We start from the raw sequence: 23,064 nt of genomic DNA on the forward strand, positions 1-23,064 counted from the left end.
TGTTTCTCCTGTTTTTTCAACTACTGAAGATTCTTTTTTCTTGAAATTACAACTTGTAAATTTTAATGACCTTAGACTTGTATCTTGGTCTATTTCCTGTATTTTGATCCTTACCAACTGAAGCAACTCTCGCTGGCATACTTGTGCATACTATTGTGACTTTGTGAGTGTATTTCATGATAACTACAGTTGACAGAGTTCATGGAAATGAAAATTTTCTTTCCATATAATTATTTCATAAATTAATTTTGTATTCCAAGTTGTCACGTGACTGATTTAATGCTTTAATAACTTTCAGGCATGCACATCCTGGAAATCCTTATGTATATGGACTTGCTGCAGTTGATCACGATCTTAACTTTCCAGAACCGATGCCTGTAGTAGGTATTTATGTTTTTATTTTATTTTTTATTTTTTATTTTATTTCTTACCTATTTATAGTTATAATAAGAATCTTGTTATTCTAATAGTAACCTTTATGGTGAGAGTTATCATTTCTTTATTTCTGTGTACAACTTCATTTCTCAGGGAACCTGTATTTAACTATTTATTTCTCTGAAATAAATAGATAAAAGGTACAAAGCAAAGACTTCAAATGTAGTTCTGTTGAAAACAATGGAGACTCCTCTTCTGGAATACTCCCGGAAAAAAAACTAAAATCCCCAATCCTTTTTCCTTAGTTGCCAGCCCCTTCATATATAGTGGTTCCCTTCCCCTCTTTTCCTCGAGATAAAGATAAAAAAATAACTAAAGATATAAAAAAGATAACTAAGTTATTCCTCTCTGTGCAGATAAAGATATATAAAAAGGATAACTAAATTATTCCCATCTGTGTAGAAAAAGCTAAAAAGATAGCTACACTTATTTATATTTTTTCCTAGATAAGGGTAATTATCTTATCCCTATTTCTAGGCTTTTCTTCTGCAAGAGTAAACTTGAGTTATAGGGGGAGGTCTCCACATTGCAAAGTTGGTGGGAACCGATAGTAACTATCATGATCATGAGCAGTCATGTATTATTCAGTATAAGTGCAATAATGACTGTCATGTTGGCAGTTATGGGTATTGCGGTAATGGTTAATTTTCGCAATGCTCATTTCTGGTTATTTGCAATCTCCATCAACACTACATCTTTTGATTGCATTGGAATTGTAAGTTTGAATGATGCCTTTTTAATGTAGGAATATCTCATTCTGCGAGGGGCTATTGCATTAATATGGTACTAGAGACCATGAAGACTTATTCTTCTGAAGATTGCTTAACAGAAGAAGCAGTTGTTACAAAGCTTCGTACTTGCCAATATCATCACTTGTTAATGCATACATCTTTGAAGCAGAATTCTAGTGGTTTGTACTTTCTCAGTCTTCTCTATTGCCTTTTATGAAATAAATTGGGCAAAAATTTGGGCCTAACTTTGGTATACAAGGGGATTTTATATGGAGGACTTGAAAAAAATATACTATTAGATTTTTGTATTCCTTGTTGTAACATTTTTTTCCCTCTGTTTTGGTGGATCCTATCCTTTACTTAGTCGTGTTTCCTACTTGTCTGTAATAATACTTATTTTGTATATATATAAATCAGAAAAGATTTTGATTATGAATTATTATATTTTGTGCTGTTTAAGTAATTGTTTGAAAAGAAAAATGATGTGTGAAAGAATATCCAGAGAGATCTTTGTTAGATATAAATATCTGTTTCTTTATCTTTGCTATGCATCTGACTAGCTTTTTTCTAGGCACCTGCAATTGGGGAGAATTTGGTGCAGGAGGACTCTTATGGGGAGAATGTAGTTCCAGACATTTTGAGTGGTTTGATGGTAACCCTGTCTCTGATCTTTTGGTCAAGGTATGATTTAAAAAAGTTACATATCTCTTTTGCATTTTTATTTTGAATGTATTATATATAAACATACGAGTCATTTAAATTGTTACATAGTTATTTCACTTTTGAGCATAGGTTAAGGAGCTTTATGGTCTTGATCATGAGGTTACATTTCGGAACACAACTGTATCTTCAGGAAATAGGGCTCGATCTTTAACTCTTGGAACATCTACTCAAATTGGTTGGTACATCAATATTGAAGAATGCCCAACTGTGCACTAACTATGTTTTTTTTCCTAAACCCGTTTCTCTCGCATTTTAGGTGCCATTCCAACAGAAGGAATACCTTCTTTGTTGAAGGTCTTACTTCCACCAACTTGCAATGGATTACCAGTACAGTGAGTAAAGGATTTTTCTTTTTGGTTATGTGGTATATTTAGAAATTATCCCATGATAATCATTTGACCAAGTCACCCTTTAAATTTTTCGCATTTATATATTTACCCTTTTGATTGTATATCATCCTGCACATTTTAGTTAAACACTGGCCCTATGCTTTTTAATTCTTAATGCTTTCCTTATTATGAAGGTAATTTTGGACAAGATGAGACTTAAAACAAATGTGATTATTGAACGACTTAGTGACTGCAAAACCAACATACTTTGTTATTATACAATTGACTTAAATAATTTATAGTGTTTTTAATTTAAAACTATATATTAATCTATGCAATTCAATCGGTCTATGATTTGATTGTTCTATGAGTATTATGTTGACTTTAATTTTTTGGCAGCTTCTTTAAGGCATGGTATAAATTTTTATTGAAATTTATAAGTATGAAATACTTGAATATTGAAACAGATTGGCCAAAAAGGATCAGTTATACTGATCTGTATATTTCCCTTATATAAAGAGTGATTAGGGTTACAAGAAGAAAAAGGCTACAGAGTCTAGAAGCCTAAGTAATTACATCAAGAGAAAAGACCAATTAGAAAAATACAATAAATATTTAAATAAGAAGCAGCTTTCTAAACAAGCTATTCTAACACTCCCCCTCAAGCTGGTGCATACAGATTATATGAACCGAGCTTGGAACATAAAAATTGAATTCGAGGCCCCCTTAATGACTTAGTCATAACATCTTCAAGTTGTTCACTGGAATTGACAAATTCAGTAATGATTTCCTTGGACAACAACTTCTCTCTCACAAAATGACAATCAACCTCTATGTGCTTGGTTCTCTCGTGAAATACTGGATTGGAAGCAATGTGAGAGCGACTTGATTATCACAATACAATTTCATTGGATAATCCTCACAAAATCTTAACTCTTGAATGAGTTGCTTAATCCATATAAATTCACAAGTAATCAAGGCCATAGCTCGATATTCAGCTTCAGCACTAGATCGAGCAACAACATTTTGTTTCTTACTCTTCCAAGAAATGAGATTTCCACCAAGGAGTACACAATATCCAGTAGTAGAACGCCTATCTATAGGACATCCTGCCCAATCAGCATCACAGTATCCAAAAATTCGATTATCTCCTTTGTCCTCATATAGTAATCCTTGTCCTAGAGCCTTTTTGATATATCTAAGAATACGCAGAACAGCATTCCAATGATCAATATGAGGAGCCTGCATGGACTAACTAACAACCCCTACTACAAAAGAGAGATCAGGTCTCGTGATTGTAAGATAAATGAGTTTCCCGACCAATCTCCTATACCTTTCTGGATCTGTGAACGGTTCTCCTTGATCGGTCATTAACTTTTCTTTAGGATCCATAGGACTATCAATGGGTCTACAATCAGTCATGCCTGTTTCCTCCAAAATGTCCAAAGCATACTTCCTTTGAGAGATCACAATGCCTTCCTTTGATTGGGCAACTTCCATACCAAGAAAATATTTTATATGTCCCAGATCTTTGGTCTGAAAATGGCTAAACAAATGTTTCTTCAATTGAGAAATTGTAGCTACATCGTTTCCTATAATCACTATGTCATCCACATAAACAATCAAATAAACACATCTCCCAGGAGAAGTATGACAATAGAAAACTGAGTGGTCTGCTTCGCTTCTTTTAAGCCCAAAGTCTTGTACAACATGACTAAATTTTCCAAACCAAGTTCGAGGAGATTGTTTGAGGCCATAAAGAGATCTTCTCAATTTACAAACTAAACCAGACTCCCCCTGAGCAACAAATCCAGGAGGTTGCTCCATGTAAATCTCCTCCTCCAACTCACCATGAAGAAAGGCATTTTTAATGTCTAATTGGTAGAGAGGCCAATGACGAATGGCTGCCATAGCAAGAAAGAGACGAACAGTAGGAAGCTTGGCCACAGGAGAGAAAGTGTCACTATAGTCGAGCCCATAAATTTGAGTATACCCCTTGGCCACCAATCTGGCTTTGAGCCGATCAACTGTACCATCAGGGCCAACTTTAATAGCATAGACCCATCTGCATCCAACTGGTCGTTTCCCAGGAGGGAGGGGAACTAGCTCCCATGTACCACTATGCTCCAGATCTTGCATTTCAGCAATCATGGCTTGTTTCCATCCAGGATGACCAAGAGCCTCATGAACATTTTTAAGAATAGTAAGAGGAGATATAGAAGAGACAAAGGAGAAATACATGGGAGATAATTGATGATAACTCAGAGAATTATAAATAGGATGAGGATTTCGAGTAGACCGAATACCTTTTCGAAGAGCAATGGGCCATTCAGAGCTATCCTCACTAGGATCCACACTAGGGGCATCTGATGGTGAAGGACAAGAGTCTGGTGACTCTGAAGGTAATGTCGGGCCAATTTGTCGTGGTCGACGGTGATATGTAACAAAAGGAGGGGGGGTAGCTAGAATAGGAGTAGTGGTAGGAATAACAGACTGAGTAACCTCTTGGTTATGAATTGAAAGTTGAGGTGGAAAGGAATCATGAGAACAATCTGGTAGCACTTGTTGTATTGAGAGAGAATCATGAGTGGTGCAGGAGAAAAAACCAGTTTGTTCAAAGGTGACATCTGCAGACATGTAGAATTTTCTGGTCTCTGGGGAATAACATTTGTACCCTTTCTGAAGACGAGAATAGCCTAAGAAAACACATTTAATTGCTCGAGCAGATAATTTATCCAAACCAGGAGAGACATTATGGACAAAATATGTACACTCAAAGACTCGAGGTGAGACATGAAACAAGGGTTCCTTTGGATAAACAATGGAGTAAGGAATTTTATTTTCAAGAGAAGAACAGGGCATCCTGTTTATTAAAAAACAAGAAGTGAGAATTGCATCACCCCAATAATGTACATGAACATTTGCATTGAGCATTAGGGTGCGTGCAGTCTCTACAAGGTGCCTATTTTTCCTTTCTGCTATTCCATTTTGTTGGGGTGTATGTGGACATGTAGACTGATGCAAGACACCCTGTGAGGATAGGAAAGAGGATAATTTAGAAGAGAAATAATAGACAAAAGCTCAGAACGATCTTTCATTAAATAAATCCAAGTACATCGAGAAAATTCATTAATAAAGGTTACAAAATATCTGAAACCAAAGGATGTTACACGACTTGGACCCAAAATATCAGAATGAATGGTGGTGAAAATCGAGTTACATCTTTTACCAGTTTGCTTGGGAAAAGATATTAAGTTGTTACCCATACCACGTTCCTGAATAACAAAAGATTCAACATTAAAGGTTACTGAACAATTTAAGGATTTGGTTAACTGGGTTAAAGAGATTAAGTTGAAAGGACAATTAGGGATAAACAAAACAGAGTTTAAATTTAATGAAGAAGACAGAGAGACTTGACCGATTCCTTTAGGAGCAATTCTGGATCCATTTGCTAAGGTAATAAGGTGAGGTGATTTAAGTGGGGACATGGAAGAAAACATAGAATTATTACCAGTTATGTGATCAGAGGCTCCTGAATCAATGATCCATGGACTTTGATTTGCAGTTGAATGAGAAATACAAGCTGTAGAAACTGTAGTGGTAGAGGAAGATTGAGCTTGATTCATAGATTTCCGTTGAAGATATTCCTGATAGTCATCTTCAGGAACCTTCATCTCAGATTTTCCTAATTTCTCAGACTTGGACATATTTGCTATCTTCTTTGGTAAACCATGAAGAGAATAAGAATTCTCTTGGATATGACCCATCCTCTTGTAGTATGAGCATTGAAGACGACCACTTCTACCTCCTCTTCCTCCTCAATTTCCACGACCACCTCTACCCTGACTTGAAACCATTGCAGAAGCTTCAACAATTCCACCAGAGTTTTCATTCTTCACTTCAATAGGGACACGAAGAAGTCTAGTTATTAGGCTGTCCATTGAAGGAATCTCGTGGCCGGTCAGAATCTGGTCACGAACATGATTGAAGTCTGGGTGCAATGTTCTCAGGATCAGCACCATATATAGCCTATCAAGTTTTTTATTTAGTCCCTCTAATGAATCATCTGTCAGGAACATTTTTAGTTCTTCTACAACAGCTTGGGCTTCAACAATGTGAGACGTCATTTCATGATTAATTTGTTTCAAGGATGCTATTTTTTGAGCATCATCATATAACCGTTGAATATCGGTTGCATAAATATTTTGAGCCTTTTTCCAAAAAAGAACAGCAAGTTTTGAAGGCTCTAAGGGTCCCCAAAATATTGGGCTCAACCGACTGCCACAACACAGCACATAGTTGAAAATCAAGCTTCTTCCATTTAGCCCGACTTTCATCTGAACCCTCAGCGTTTTCCATTTCTAAGTGATCGTGGTACCCTTGACAAAGGAACCATAGTTCTACAGAGGCAGCCCATGATAAATAATTTTTTCCATTGAGTTTCTCCGTGGTTATGGTCGGAGTGCCAGAAATAGACAAAATAGGGCCTGGAGATGCCATAAGAAGATGGGTCGTGCAACAAGTATTAAGAGAGAAGAATAGAAGAACAGAAACGCAGGCCCACACCTTAAATAGTGATCAAATCACAAAACTGAGTCCAGAAATAGACTCAGGAGGCTCCGATGAACAAGACGGTGGTGGAGTGAGGAGGTTCCGACGAACAGACAGTGGCGCGTGAATAGTACGTGCTTGACAGAACCGGAGAGAGAAACGGTGCGTGAGAGCGCGTGGGGACTCTGACGACGCCGGAGTTGACGGGGTTAGGTCGCGCTTGACAAGGCGCACCAAACCCTAGGTTCGCCGGAGTAACAGGACGGTGGCGGACGGCAGAGCGGGATCGGCCCGCTCTGATACCAACTTGAATATTGAAACAAATTGGTCAAAAAGGATCAGTTATACTGATTTGTATATTTTCCTCATATAAAGAGTGATTAGGGTTACAAGAAGAAAAAGGCTATAGAGTAGGCTACAAAGTCTAGAAGCCTAAGTAATTACATCAGGAGAAAAGACCAATTAGAAAAATACAATAAATATTTAAATAAGAAGAAACTTTCTAAACAAGCTATTCTAACAGAAATATATATGACACAAATATTTTTTTTAAAAAAAATTTAATAGAGATTGGGTCATGCAGTTCAATTAGAGATCTACTAATTCGACCCTTGACCCACTGATTGAGTACCTTGACTACATCTGTTCTCCTTAACTCTTGAATAAGCACCAAAAAAGGGAAAAAATGTTTAAAGGGATTTAAGGCAGCACAAAGTTAGCCATGTTGGATATGGGTATATTGTCTTGCTGTATTGAGTTTTAACTTTTAAACGTGTTTATATTTTTGTACTTTTGTACCATTTAATTGTATAATTCATTGTCTCAACTATAAAATTTCCAATTTAAATTGTTTATTTCTTCGATTCATTATTTTTGTTCTTTTATTTTAATTTAAATAATTAAATGTAGCTCAAAGTATAGTATTGTAGCAATTAATTTTAGATCTGATACCTAATTTATTGTGGTTCTCAGGTATATAAAGGATCTTCTTTTGAATCCTCCTTCATATGAGATTGCATCCAAAATCCAAGGTGGTTTCAATAGTTATAATTTTGACTGTCTCAATTTTTTTTGCTGCAATGCAAATTTTAACTCAATTGTGTACTTTACATTAGTATGATATTTACCATCATTATGATGACATTTTATACTTAATTTTGGACTCATTTTTTTCTTCTTTTGTTTGGCAGCAACATGCAAACTTATGAGCAGCGTAACATGCTCAATTCCAGAATTTACATGTGTTTCTTCAGCTAAGGTTGTTATTAAGATACTTCTGTTGATTGTAATTGAGCTTCAAATAGAACTTGATGTATGTTATCCTATTTCCTAAGTAGGTTTTTTGTCAAACAAAGGGAATGAAAAATTAGTTGTACTAGAAGTGGATTTTCTATTTGTTACTGACATTGCATAGTCAACATCAATGTATATCACTATGGACAATGAACCTTCACTTCTTAATAACAGTCCCTTCCCTAGACTTGCCTTCAAATAATGTAGGATCCTCTCAATTTCCTGAAGATGTCTCTCATAAGGTTCATGTATAAATTGGCCTACCAACTAAAGACAGGCAATATCAGGTCTAGTGTCTGATAGAATGACCACCAATCTTTGCTATTGGGACTTCTCTACAAGTGGGCTTTCTTCACTTTCATTCGTGTGGTTTTGTTCAATGGGTACCCTTGTGGTCTTGCATCCCAGTTTTCTTGATTCCTTCTAAAGATCAAGTATAAGAGATAAAAATGCCTTTTTTGTAATAGGCAACCTCTAGTCCAAGGATATATTTAAGCTTTCCCAACTCCATTTCAAAATAAGGGGCCATCTTTTTGTTTAAAATTAGTTTTTGTCTCATCATCACTTGCAATGATCATATCATCTACATGCACTAGGAGAAGGGTGAGTTTGCCATTAGGGGAATATGATATGAATAAACTATGATCACCATGAATCTGTTTGTATTACATGGACATCATGACTTGAGTAAATCTTCTAAACCACGCTCGAGGAGATTGTTTGGGGTCATACAAAACCTTTTTCAACCTACACACTTGGTTCTTTCCACCATGAAATCAGTAAAGTGAAAAAAGAGACACAAGGGAGTTTAGGATGGGGTCACCCAAATTGTTGATAATCAATTTGGAAATTGTCATGGAAACAGTTTCCAGCAAAAAAGTTCCATGTCATGACTGTTGTTTCATATTATGGTTGATACTGATTTTGCTTTCAACACAGCAGTGGGACTAGGACTGACTTTATTTTTATTCTAATTACTTGATTACTTGATGTAAAAAATAAAAAATTCTCTTTGCCATTCTGGTTTCTGATACTATATGTTTATGATTGAGTCTTAATTTTAGGAGTTTCATTCAGAGTTTCTGTCCTTAATTTTTGATATTTATTGTATTTCAGCATTTAAAAGAATAGTTCTATTAATTCTAATATGTACAGCCTGGAGAATTTTTTCAATATTTTAGATCTCGTGTATATTTCTTCCTTTTTTCATTCCTCTGTCAATGAAGAGGAGAATATCTGCTGAGTTTTAGGCTTAGATTAGTGTACACCTACTGACCTAATCCTTATTTCTATCTCTTACATATAAAATATAATGAATCATTCGTTGTTGAATAAAGAGTTTGCTGCACTATATTTTCAATATCTTTTATATATACCATTTTACATTTTTTTAATATTAACTATTTTGTTGTTTTCTTATGCACTTGTATTTTCCTGTCTGATTATTCACTGTATTTCTGCAGCTTGTAAAGCTACTTGAATGGAGGGAGGTCAATCATATGGAATTTTGTAGAATAAAAAATGTACTTGATGAAGTTTTGCAGATGTACAGAACGTGTGAGCTCAATGAAATATTGGAATATTTAATTGATCCCACATGGGTGGCGACTGGATTAGAAATTGACTTTGAAACCTTGGTGAGTGCCAAAAGTTGGATTTATTTTCACTCTTCAGATAAAATGGAGGGTTAGTTTCACATCCTTTTAGATGTGTATCGAGGACAAACTGAGAAGTAATTGTTAAACTAGACATTATCTTTCTAAAGTTACCCTCAGTTTCTTCCAATCTCCAAACTATCCCGCCCCTTCCTAAATATATATTTTTATTGTATTTTTCTATAACTTTTCCTAATGCTTCAATGTTAATAAACTGAACTTCCATTGGAATATTGAGTACATTTTGCATTTAAAGGGGGCGTGAGGAAATGAAAGGAACATCTTGATATAAACTGAGATGTTATGGTAACATGTTGCATAACTTTCTATATACGAAGACTTCCACTTATGTTTCACAGTTCCATATTGAACTTCTGGTTTTCTGTTCTTCATTTCTTTTATGCTACCTTTCTTTGCAAATGTTTCACATTAGAGTTCTTAAAAACTCTGCTGCTTAATTGTGTCAAACTTCATTCATTGTCTTGGTTATGGTAAACTGCATATAGTTTGGAATTTCCTTCTGCATGCACACTTAAAACTTGATGCATTCTGGGGACTGTTAAATCATGAAGGAGTATTTAAATGAAATAGAATGTCTAGGCTTGTGCACTGATCTCTTAATAGTCATTCACTTTCTAATTTACATCTATCATATAGATATAGTTGGCTAACTTTACAATTTACATATCGTCATGTCCTAATTGTGCTAAATTTCTAACACAAATGTGAATATATAACGTGATGTTTTCTAACTTCATCTGTACAAATTGTAGTTTTTATTCTCCTTGGATTTTTTAATTACATTAACATTTAGTTTTAAGTCTACTGATTTAATGTATTTTGATATATAGCATCTTTCTGGAGTTATCTAGGAATTTTAGGCATTATTGAAATAATATTTCTGTAATCATTTCTCTTTTGGTTGATTTTAGTGCTTCAAATTTCATTGGATTGTAGACTTCCCTAATGTTACTTTGTTTACAGGTTACAGGATGTGAAGTTGCATCTAGCAAGATTGGTGAAATAATCTCTCTGGATGATGGGAATGATCAGAAAATCAACTCTTTCTCTCTTATTCCTCGTGAATTTTTTGAGGATATGGAGTCTAAATGGAAAGGTCGAATAAAAAGAATCCACATAGATGATGTATTTACTGCAGTGGAGAAAGCAGCTGAGGCCTTGCATATAGCAGTAGGTCTTTGTAACTCGACCTTGCCTATAGTTGTTTGCTTGTAAAACATGTTTTGAGAGACTTGTTTATGTTTCATTAATGTTGTCCCATCATTATTGCAGGTCACTGAAGATTTTGTTCCTGTTGTTTCTAGAATAAAGGCTACTGTAGCCCCACTCGGAGGTCCTAAGGGAGAAATATCCTATGCTCGGGAGCATGAGGCAGTTTGGTTCAAAGGCAAACGCTTTACACCAAATTTGTGGGCTGGTACCCCTGGAGAGGAACAAATTAAACAGCTCAGGCATGCTTTAGATTCTAAAGGTAGAAAGGCTGGGGAGGAATGGTTTACCACACCAAAGGTGGAGGCTGCATTAACAAGGTGTGCTATTTTTAAAACCGTGCAATCCTATGTTGTTGTTATTTTTATTATTATTTTAAACACTTTTCTTTCTCTTTTGCTTATTTATATGTGTTGGTAAATTTATTTGTTTCAGGTACCATGAAGCAAATGCCAAGGCTAAAGAAAGAGTTTTGGAAATTTTAAGGGGACTCGCTGCTGAATTGCAATACCATATAAACATCCTTGTCTTTTCATCTACGTTGCTTGTTATTGCCAAAGCTTTATTTGCTCATGCAAGGTTTGTAAACATCTGTAGTTGCTTATTTTTGTGGATAAAATGCAATATTTATCTTTTGCATTGATTTTTTTGACTACCTTGTATGGATTTGTTTAAGCTACAAGTTATTGTCTCTGATATCAATTTGTGCATTGCATTTTAATTTGATTAGATGATTTTTAATGGGCATTTGTTTTCTAGTGCACTTTGGTTGCAACATGGGTTTATGATTGATTTGAAGTTGTTAAGATAATTCTATAAGATATAGTTTAGATATACTAGTTTATCTTCTCTTTAGTTAGTTTTATCTAAATCCCTAAACTTTAGGGATTGATTATGTTTTCTGCCTATTTATTTTATTGTACCTATTCAGATTCAATAATAAGAAATTATTCATATTCAAGTTGGTATCAGAGCCGATGGTTCGACCAAGTGACTGGTGATCGGCTCAGACGAGTATTGGTTGGATCTAAGAGTGGGATCCTGAATGGAATTGGCAGGAGATCCAAGAGTAGGATCATCCCTTGTACTGAAAGTCTCCCTAGAGGTGTGAAGGACGTGTGTCGTTGAAGTGCAACGATAGTGCAAGTAAGGCCACCATTAAATACTCGTGGACGAAAGAAAAAAAGCTTCTGCTTGAGGAGGAGTGTGACCATGTGGAAGGGATTCACACTTGAGGGGGAGTGTTGGAGTTCAAGTGTGAAGTGAAGTCCCACATTGGTTAGAGTTGGACATGTTGAGTAATATATAAGTGAGAAAGACCCACCTACCTAATGCCTTAAGGTTTTAGGTTATGTTGTGGTGTCAAGCTCACTTGTGTGACTTACTCACTACTCACTATGTGGAATGCTCCCCAGTGTTCTAAACTCCCCAACATAACCTAAAACCTTAAGGCATTAGGTAGGTGGGTCTTTCTCACTTATATATTACTCAACATGCCCAACTCTAACCAATGTGGGACTTCACTTCACACTTGAACTCCAACACTCCCCCTCAAGTGTGAATCCCTAATCCAGGAACCCTAATCCAGCCGCCAACATTTAGGGTTTCTAGGGTTTTCGAATTTTGTCTGCGGCTGCTGGAGTTGACACCGCCTGCACACTCAGAGGTCGCCGATCGGCCTCTCCGTCGCGATCCACCGTCATCCGCCGCCTCACGCGCTCCCACGCACAGTTCTCGTTGAGGAAGCTCGCCGCGCGCGTGGGCTTCACGCGCCGCCCTACCAGCCTCCGTTTGCGACGCGGTTTCTTCCGTTGGACTCGTCGGCCCTTCCTCTTCTCGTTTTGACCCTTTTCAGGTAGTGGGTCACACTCTAGGTGGTCTGTTGGAGGTCGTTTGGTTGCGGCCTCGGAGTTTCGTGGTCGTTTGGTTGCTGTCTTGAAGTTCTGTGGCTGTTTGGTTTCTGTTCGTGGTTGATTGTTTGGTGTTTTTCTTCTTTTTCTCCTCATGGCAGAGATTCCCAAGGAGAACCCAAAAATTGAATCTTCCAAAAGGGGGCTGGTCTCCTTTGCCTTTTCTGGATCACCTACTATTACATCTGAAAAGCTTAATGGTAAAAATTATTTGGATTGGTCCACTGCGGTTGAAATGTGGTTTTTAGGTCAGGGTATTTATGATCATCTTACTAAAAGGGCGTCTGAAGTTGATAAAGAGGTGAGAGATGAATGGCAACGGACAGATTATCAACTTGTATCTCTATTGTGGCAGTCCATTGAGCCTAAATTAATGGTGCATTTTCGTCTGTACAAGACATGCTATGATATTTGGAAGAAGGCTCGAAATGTCTATGCCAATGATATCCAAAGAATATACGAGTCTGTTCATGGTCTGGCAACTCTTCGTATGGTTGATAATGATTTGCCAACGTATTTGAATCGTGCTCAATCCACTATTGATGAGCTCAAGCTAATGTTGGTTAGTGATGATCCTTAACAAATAATAAACAAACTTGATAATATGTTCATGGTGTTTATCCTTCAAGGACTCCACAAAGATTACGGATCTGTTCGAGATCAAATCTTGACAAATCCTGTCATTCCTACAGTAGAAGAACTCATAGATCGATTGATTCGGGTCCCTTCACCAGAGGCAGATCCTCACACAGAATCTGAGTCCTCTGCTTTTATCTCTAGCACAGCTGACCGTGGAAGTCGAGGGCGTGGTCGAGGTCGTGGTCGCGGTAAAGGGGGTAGAGGAAACCTCCATTGTACCTACTGTCAGAGAGATGGACATACACGAGATAGGTGTTATTCCTTGCATGGCTTTCCAAGCAAGACAGCTAATGTGGCTCAATCTCCAACTTCAGCTCCAGAGCTCAAGATTGAACCGAAGGGCAATCATCCAATCACATTATCTACCGATGATTACCAAGAGTATCTTCAATTCAAGGCAACTAAACAGGCCTCTTCTTCCATCACTGTTGCTCATACTGGTAATTCTACAGTCTGTCTCTCTCATTCTACGTCTATTGGACCTTGGGTTTTGGACTCCGGTGCTTCTGATCACCTAACTGGTAGTGTCTCCCTTTTCCCTAACCTATCATCACCTAGAACTCCACACCATATCACTCTTGCAGATGGGTCAAAAGTCCAAGCCACTGGTATTGGTCAAATATCACCTCTCCCATCACTACCATTAAAATCTGTTTTATTAGTTCCTGGATGTCCCTTTAATTTGATTTCTATAAGTAAGTTGACTCGGTCACTAAACTGTGTCATAACCTTCACTTCTGATTCTTTCTTGATACAGGACCGGAGTACGGGACAGACGATTGGAGCCGGATCTGAATCACATGGTCTCTACTACCTTCAGCCTTCTACCTCTACCATATGTGCATCTATTGAGTCTCCTGGTTTAATTCATCGTCGCCTGGGTCATCCAAGCTTGAATAAATTAAAGAAAATGGTACCTCATCTCTCACGGTTGGAGTCCTTAGAGTGTGAGTCGTGTCAATTAGGGAAGCATGTTAGAGCTTCTTTTCCTAATAGTATTAATAGTCGAGCTATGTCTCCTTTTGATGTTATTCATTCTGATGTTTGGGGTCCTAGTCGCGTTCCTTCTCTTTTAGGACATAGGTATTACGTCACCTTTATTGATGATTTTTCTAGATGTACTTGGATATTTTTAATGAAAAATCGTTCTGAGTTATTCAATATTTTCCTAAGTTTCTATTCGGAGATCAAAACTCAATTTGGCAAAGTAATTCGGATTTTACGAAGTGATAATGCTAAAGAATATTTTTCAGATTGCTTCAAATCATTTATGGCTTCCCATGGCATTCTACATCAATCTAGTTGCCCTCATACACTTCAACAAAATGGTGTAGCTGAGCGAAAACATAGACATATTGTGGACACTGCTCGTACTCTTTTATTGAATGCCAATGCACCCCCAAAGTTGTGGGCCGATGCTGTCCTCACTGCAGGGTATTTAATAAATCGAATGCCATCGTCTGTCTTGAATGATCAAGTACCTCATTCCCTATTGTACCCATTGGATCCCCTTTATTCTGTTCATCCTCGTGTCTTTGGTTGTACCTGTTTTGTCCATGATCTTTTCTCAGGACGTGCTAAGTTGTCTGCTCGGGCCATCAAATGTGTTTTCTTAGGATACTCCCATGTTCAAAAGGGGTATCGTTGTTACTCTCCTGCTACGCATCGATTTTACACCAGTGCAGATGTCACTTTCTTTGAAGATACACCATATTTTATTGCCACAGATGTTTCTTCGGTTGACTCAGATCTCCTCTCTCAGGTATTGCCTATTCCTCATTTTGATCATAGTGTGCCTCCTACCACACCTGCTACTTTAGAGGCACCAGATCCTCCCGCACTACCAGGGTCTGACCATCCTCTACACCGATTTGTGATAACTTATGAGCGTCGATCACATACTGTTGTTCCTCCCAATGATTCTTCAATTGAGCCATGTGATTCTACTCCTGCTTCAGTCTCCTCACCTACTCCGGTCCCACCTACCTCAGTTGACTTGCCCATTGCTCTTCATAAAGGTAGTCGTTCTACTTGTAATCCTCATCCTATGTATAACTTTCTTTCATATCATTGTTTGTCTCCTACCTATTATGCTTTTGTCTCTGCTATTTCCTCTATTACCATTCCCAAGACTGTACAGGAGGCCTTAACCCATCCAGGATGGTGTCAAGCAATGATTGATGAGATGACAGCTTTAGACTCCAATCACACTTGGGTACTTGTCCCACCTCCGCCTGGAAAATCTGTTGTTGGTTGTCGGTGGGTATTTAATGTTAAAGTGGGCCCTGATGGACAGGTGGATAGATTGAAAGCTCGTCTTGTGGCTAAGGGATACACGCAAGTGTATGGTTTGGATTACAGCGACACCTTCTCTCCAGTTGCGAAGATGGCCTTAGTTCGTCTCTTCTTAGCTATGGCTGCTATGAGGCATTGGCCTTTGTTTCAATTAGACATCAAAAATGCCTTCTTACATGGTGATTTGGAGGAGGAGATTTATATGGATCAACCTCCTGGGTTTGTTGCTCAAGGGGGGTCTGGTCTTGTATGTAAATTACAAAAGTCCTTGTATGGCCTCAAACAATCACCTCGTGCTTGGTTTGGTCGGTTTAGCAAAGTTATACAGGAATTTGGAATGATCCGCTGCGAGACAGACCACTCTGTTTTCTTTAGACGCTCATCGACACATAGATTTATCTATCTTGTTGTTTATGTAGATGATATTGTGATTACAGGTGATGATCAGGAGGGCATCAAGGCACTGAAGCAACACTTATTTAAACACTTTCAAATTAAGGATTTAGGTCCCCTACGTTATTTCCTCGGGATTGATGTCGCTCAGTCAAAGTACGGTATTGCTATTTCTCAGAGAAAATATGCCCTTGATATTCTAGAAGAGACCAGACTTACAAATTGTAAGCCAGTTGACACTCCCATGGATCCTAATGTGAAGCTTATGCCTAATCAGGGGGAGCCTTATCCTGACCCAGGGAGATATCGGAGATTAGTGGGCAAATTGAATTATCTCACCATGACCAGACCTGATATATCCTTTCCTGTCAGCGTTGTAAGTCAGTTTCTTAACTCTCCCTGTGAGAGTCATTGGCTTTCAGTTGTTCGAATCCTTAGATACATCAAAAGATCACCAGGAAAAGGACTTGTTTACAATGATAGAGGACATACAAACATTGTTGGATATTCAGATGCAGATTGGGCAGGTGATGCAAGTGATAGGCGGTCAACATCAGGCTATTGTGTCTTCATGGGTGGTAATCTTGTCTCATGGAAGAGTAAAAAGCAAAGTGTTGTTGCACGATCAAGTACAGAAGCAGAATATCGTGCTATGGCTCACACCACATGTGAGCTCTTGTGGCTAAAATTCTTAATTCAAGAGTTGCAGTTTTGCAAGGTTGGTCATATGGAACTAGTTTGTGATAACCAGTCAGCTTTATACCTCTCCTCTAATCCAGTTTTTCATGAGAGAACAAAGCATATAGAGGTTGACTGCCATTTCATCAGAGAAAAGATCCTCTCTGGTATCATCAAGACCTCCTCAGTTTGCTCCAAGGATCAACTTGCAGATATCTTTACTAAATCTTTACGTGGTCCTAGGATAACATATATATGTAACAAGCTAGATGCATATGATATATATGCTCCAGCTTGAGGGGGAGTGTTAAGATAATTCTATAAGATATAGTTTAGATATACTAGTTTATCTTCTCTTTAGTTAGTTTTATCTAAATCCCTAAACTTTAGGGTTTGATTATGTTTTCTGCTTATTTATTTTATTGTACCTATTCATATTCAATAATAAGAAATTATTCATATTCAAGTGAAGTCATTGGAAAATTTGAATTAGAATAGTGAGGATTATGTATTGGATTACATGATTTATAGAACATTTATACACATGGACCACAGAACCAATCTCTAAGGTCTGGGATTTGGATAAGCTATCTATGGGAACTAATGAACGGATGGGTGAAACTCAAAATATTCACCATTTTCATGCCCAATTTTTGAGACAGATACAAGGTTCTTGGTGACTGAGAGTACTAACCGTAAATTATTGAAAGTGAAGACAATGTGAGTCAAGAGGTAAAGACAATTGTGAAAAATCAACAGATGAGACTGCTGAAGTGACTGAGAGTCACTTGGACTACAGAATCAGTCCCTAAAGTTTGAGATTCCGATAAGCTATATATGGGAAGTTGGGAACTAATGAACGAATGGGTGAAACTCAATACACTTCATCATCGTGCCCAATTTTTGAGACAAATACAAGGTACCTGGTGACAGAGAGTACTAACAGTAAATTATTGAAAGTGAACACAGTGAGTCAAAATGTGAAGACAATAGTGAAAAACCAACAGATGAGATTGCTAGACCTTGGTGGTTGTCCATACTCCATGAACATTCAATCAGAACCATTCATAAGTGAACTTTAAACTAAATTGTGAGGATCAGCGGTGATATTGTGTGAAGCATGGTTGTGGGTGTCACTGGACCATGGTGCTACAATATATTGTTCTCTAGATCCAGATGGATATGGAGTTTCCAAGAAAACCAAAGAAGGCACATTATTAACTGGTGTAGCTGCATGATATGTTGAAGCACCATAAGATGGTAATGGTGGTTTAGTAAAGTGCCAAGGCAGAGTAACTAGAAGTAGAGGAATGAGACTGTGTTTGTGTCTTGCGATTTATACAAGTGATTAGGCAACAAATGTTGACCAAAGCAATGAAAGCAATTGTAAACTTTATGTCCATACTTGTTACACAATTGACACGTAGGATGGAAGCCCCACATTTAGAGGTAGTAACCAGTCCCCTCTAATTAGAATGAACCAGATCAAAAGGTTCAAGACTTTGTAAATTATTATTACTAGGAAGAAATGTTGCATGATCTTGCTTTGCAAATTGACAACTATCATAATAAAATGACTCAACTGATTCTCTTGTAAACAAGTGAGGAAATAAAAACCTGATCTTTCTGAAGGTGGATGTTTAATACACTTATGTCGAAGCCAAATTTGGGAAGCTGCCCAAGTTTATGAGTTTTCCTGATGATGACAGAAAGGCAACTCCTTTTGCTAGTGCCATCATCAGTCTCCATATGTTGCAAGAAATATAAGTATATAACCCACCCTGCCCCCATTGTCCTCCTTGTGACAAAGTCTTGAAAAACGCAATGAAAGTGGAAGAAAGTTATTGTATATTCCAAATCTTTTGCAAGTTCATGTATAGAAACAAAATTGTTAGCCAGTTTAGGAACTTGACGGATTGCTTAAGGATAGGGATGGTTGGAGTTGAATGTTGCTTGATCCAACAAATGTACGGAAAGATTTTATTCTATTTACAATACTTTTGTTGGTTGCTGAACAATGAACTAGGGTTTCAGTGCCTACAGCTGCTGAACTAAAAACAAACATGGTGTTGAATCAGAAATCTCTAGTACCACTTGAATCAAATTAATGAGAACTGTATATTGCATTACTTGACTTGTACAATATTTATACACATGGACAACAAAATCAGTCTGTAAAGTTCAGGGATTAGGATAAGCTATCTAAGGACAGTAGCAAATAATCAAAGAATACAAAATCAAAACTGAATAATATCTCAACAAAAACTAAAATATCAAATTGTCAAATGATAAAGCTTCTCTACTATACCAGTTAGTTAAACCAAATTATTTGGGAATGGGAAGGCAGCATGAAAGCTGTACTATCAATCTAATAGCAGCATATGTTTGCTAGTCTTAGGGTTTTTTTTATGGAGAATGTCACATTAGTGGTTAGATTTAATGGAAACTATTGTCTTTTTTATGTGAATGGATGAAATTTGGGGTTGTAAAATGTCACATGTCAATGTCATATCTTTTTTAAATGACAATCATTTGTATTCTCCTGCAGTCTTGGAAAGTTGTATTATACTAATTTTGTTCATTGATGTCTTGCAGTGAAGGGAGAAGAAGGAGATGGGTCTTTCCCACACTTGTAGAATCCCATGGGTTTGAGGTAGTATATAACAACTTTGACAGTAGTGCTGTTTCATATTTTTGATTCCTGAATAACATTGGTTATTGTTTATTTCATTATTTTCGTTTTTATTATGTACTGGTCTGTTATTTTATTTTAATTAGGACAGACTTTTTTGCATGCATATAGCTTTATACTGGGCAGGTAGTTATTGTTGAAAGGAAGAGAAAAGAAGACATAATTGAATCAGTGTTAATTACACAATGGAGCATATTATTATATACTATGGGTAATAAATAAAGAAAAAATTATAGATATCCTAGAATAGGCCCATGAAAAAAATGTCCATGCTACAGTATCTATGAATATCTAACAATATAATTGTTGGAAGGTCTCACATCACTTGCTTCATTTCTCCGGATGCAGCCTATATATCTACTGGGCGACTTCACTTAATGTTAGTTGGTTTTGAAATAAAATTTAACATGGTATCAGAGCCTGTAGTCCATGTTTGTGGTTCACCTATTCTGGTAGGCTTCGCCAGACATCTGTGGAGGGGGAGAGGTGTTGGAAGGTCCCACATTACTTGCCTCAATTCTTAGGGTACAACTTATATATTTGTTGGCAACTTCACTTAATTGCAGTTGAGGTTCTAAGATGAAATCTAACAACAATATCTAACACTTCCCTTCAAGATGGAACATATAAGTCATATGCATCAAGCTTATTACATTCCCAATTAAGTCTAGGACACCTCGAAGACTTGGTGAAGACATCTACCAATTGATTATTGGAATTGATAGAATTGGTTGCAATGTCACTCGATAAAATCCCCTTGATGAAGTGACAATCAATCTCAACATGCTTAGTTTTCTCATGGAACGAGTGACATTCAGATAATTCAGTTTTCCAACCAATTTTTTTGAACCTTTTTGGATCCTTTTTACCTTTATTGATATGTGAAAATCAGTCTACCTTACACATTGCATCCAATTCAGTTCATGAAAGGACCAAGCGCATTGAGCTAGACTGCCACTTCATCAGATAAAAGATCAAGTCTGGAGAAATAATCACTAAATCCATCAACTCTAGTGATCAACTAGAAGATGCCTTCACTAAATCACCAAGGGGTCCAAGAATTGACTATATTTGTAACAAGCTAGGTGCATATGATCTATATGATCCAATTTGACGGGGAGTTTTGAAAATAAGATATTTAAAGAATATATTATAGTTTAAGGAAAAGTAAATATTCCCTCATGATGCACAGTTAATGTATTTCACTATTTCTGCTGTATAAATAAATCTTTGAGGTATAGTTAAAACACAGATTCAGTCACGTGTCTATTTTTCTTTCCTCTCAACATAAACAATATACATTCCTTCGGTGTGTTTTTGTACTAAAGGGCACTACGTGTCGAAACATATGTGAATATTATGAGGAGGTTGTTTTAAGTTCGGCTTTTATGGCAACATTTGTTTTTATCTTAGATGTGTTATGTGTTTTAGTCTATAACCCAATAGCTAGTTATTCATTGTTAATATCTTGTTTAGATTAGTAATGTGATGACTACTTGTTAAATTGTTGTGCAGGATGTGAAGTCATTGGACAAAATCCATGGGATGAAGATAGTTGGTTTATTACCTTATTGGTTCCACGTAGCAGAAGGTGTTGTGCGTAATGATGTTGATATGCAATCATTATATCTGTTGACAGGACCAAATGGTGGTGGGAAATCAAGTTTACTGCGGTCAATTTGTGCTGCTGCCCTACTTGGGATATGTGGACTCATGGTTCCTGCCAAATCAGCCCTGATACCTTATTTTGATTCCATCACGCTGCATATGAAGTCATATGATAGTCCAGCTGATAAAAAGAGTTCCTTTCAGGTTTCTATTGGTTCATGCTTTTCTATTATGTTCATCCATTGAGATATTTTTACTGTGGAGTATTAACCCATGTTAGTTAATGAATTACACCATGTATTTTGAGAAACTCACATAATTTCTGATTTACTTATTCTCTTTCATTGTCGAAGTGCAACCATTTTATTGATATGCCAAACTGAATTTGAATCAAAAGATGAGTTCCGGAAAAGTTGGCCCCCTCAGTTTTATCCTTCGTTTGAAATATCACATGAGAGCAATCATCAATGAAAGAAACAAACCGTTTTACTTGGAGATATTAGAAATAGAGGCAGGTCCTCACACATCAGAAAGGAAGAATAATTCTTTACTTTTCTCTCCGTTTCATACCACATTTTTTTTGTTGGTACCTATTGGACAAATTAGTTGCCTGGGGCTTTATGGAATTAGGAACAGGGGATTCAACATTATTATCCATAAAATTAAATAGTTGAATGTTGCTTTATGGAATTACAATTTTCACAAGTGCCTTGAACATTTCATCCATCTTTAATATCTATCTCAGGTGGAAATGTCAGAACTTCGATCCATCATTAATGGAACCACCGAAAGGAGCCTTGTACTTGTTGATGAAATTTGCCGAGGAACAGAAACTGCAAAAGGAACTTGTATTGCTGGTAGTATCATTGAAACTCTTGATAGAATTGGGTGTCTGGGTATTGTATCTACTCATTTGCACGGAATATTTACTTTGCCCCTAAACATAAAAAACACTGTGCACAAAGCAATGGGAACAACGTCCATTGATGGAGAAACAATGCCTACGTGGAAGCTGACAGATGGAGTCTGTAAAGAAAGTCTTGCTTTTGAAACTGCCTCAAGGGAAGGAATCCCTGAGCCTATTATCAGAAGAGCTGAATATCTTTATCAGTCAGTTTACGCTAAGGAAATGCTTTCTGAAGAAAATTTCCTAAATAAAGAAAAGTTTTCTACTTCCATCAATGTTAATAATTTGAATGGAACACATCTTCATTTAGAAAAGTTCTTACCAGGAGCTAATCAAATGGAAGTTTTACGTGAGGAAGTTGAGAGTGCTGTCACTATGATATGCCAGGATCATATAATGGAACAGAAAAGCAAAAAAATTGCATTGGAGCTTACCGAGATAAAATGTCTCCTAGTTGGTACAAGGGAGCAGCCACCTCCATCGGTTGTAGGTTCTTCAAGCGTCTATGTGATGTTCAGACCAGATAAGAAACTCTATGTAGGAGAGGTAAGTCTCAACTTCTAGTATGCTTTCCTTATTTGTTTATTGTCTTCCTTTACCTTTGAGTGATACTATAAAGCGAGAAAAAAAATTGCTCAATGTAGACAAAATTTACCTATGTTTAAAGTTAGTTGTTGAATAATCCAAATGGGTAGAGGTCCCTAATTCATCCAGGAACCAATAATTGCACCAACTCATTTTGATTCCAATTCTATCAAATTAATTCTGACTATCTACCATTTTCCTTTCCTTTTGTTTCCGGTGAAGTAGGAGTTGCTATAATAATGTTCAGAATACTTTGCCAATTGATCTGGTAAATAACAGAATTGGTTCAATACCAGGTCGGGACACGTAATGGCTAATGGTATATCTGCTTTTAGCCAAAAGCAGTATTTAATAGATAGCTCATAGCTAAACTTATAACAATTGTTGTATAATCGGCCTCATATTTGTAG

General features: G+C 37.0%; 1 protein-coding gene across 2 annotated transcripts in view; it reads left to right on the forward strand.

Annotated features, from left to right (window-relative positions):
* Positions 1 to 23,064, forward strand: part of MSH1 (MUTL protein homolog 1) — a 30,847-nt gene that overhangs the window by 6,861 nt on the left and 922 nt on the right. For both annotated transcript variants that reach the window (XM_083060415.1, XM_083060416.1), the window contains 14 exons: positions 299 to 384; positions 1,181 to 1,345; positions 1,738 to 1,847; positions 1,959 to 2,064; positions 2,146 to 2,221; positions 7,742 to 7,800; positions 7,960 to 8,027; positions 9,526 to 9,699; positions 10,702 to 10,908; positions 11,011 to 11,267; positions 11,383 to 11,526; positions 19,458 to 19,515; positions 21,070 to 21,366; positions 21,908 to 22,615. In XM_083060415.1, coding sequence (XP_082916541.1) covers positions 299 to 384; positions 1,181 to 1,345; positions 1,738 to 1,847; positions 1,959 to 2,064; positions 2,146 to 2,221; positions 7,742 to 7,800; positions 7,960 to 8,027; positions 9,526 to 9,699; positions 10,702 to 10,908; positions 11,011 to 11,267; positions 11,383 to 11,526; positions 19,458 to 19,515; positions 21,070 to 21,366; positions 21,908 to 22,615 — 2,515 coding nt within the window. The remainder of the gene's footprint in view (positions 1 to 298; positions 385 to 1,180; positions 1,346 to 1,737; positions 1,848 to 1,958; positions 2,065 to 2,145; positions 2,222 to 7,741; positions 7,801 to 7,959; positions 8,028 to 9,525; positions 9,700 to 10,701; positions 10,909 to 11,010; positions 11,268 to 11,382; positions 11,527 to 19,457; positions 19,516 to 21,069; positions 21,367 to 21,907; positions 22,616 to 23,064) is intronic.

The sequence above is a fragment of the Cajanus cajan genome, chromosome 7, assembly GCF_000230855.2.
Source record: "Cajanus cajan strain Asha chromosome 7, NIPB_CcT2T_4, whole genome shotgun sequence".
NCBI lineage: Eukaryota > Viridiplantae > Streptophyta > Magnoliopsida > Fabales > Fabaceae > Cajanus > Cajanus cajan.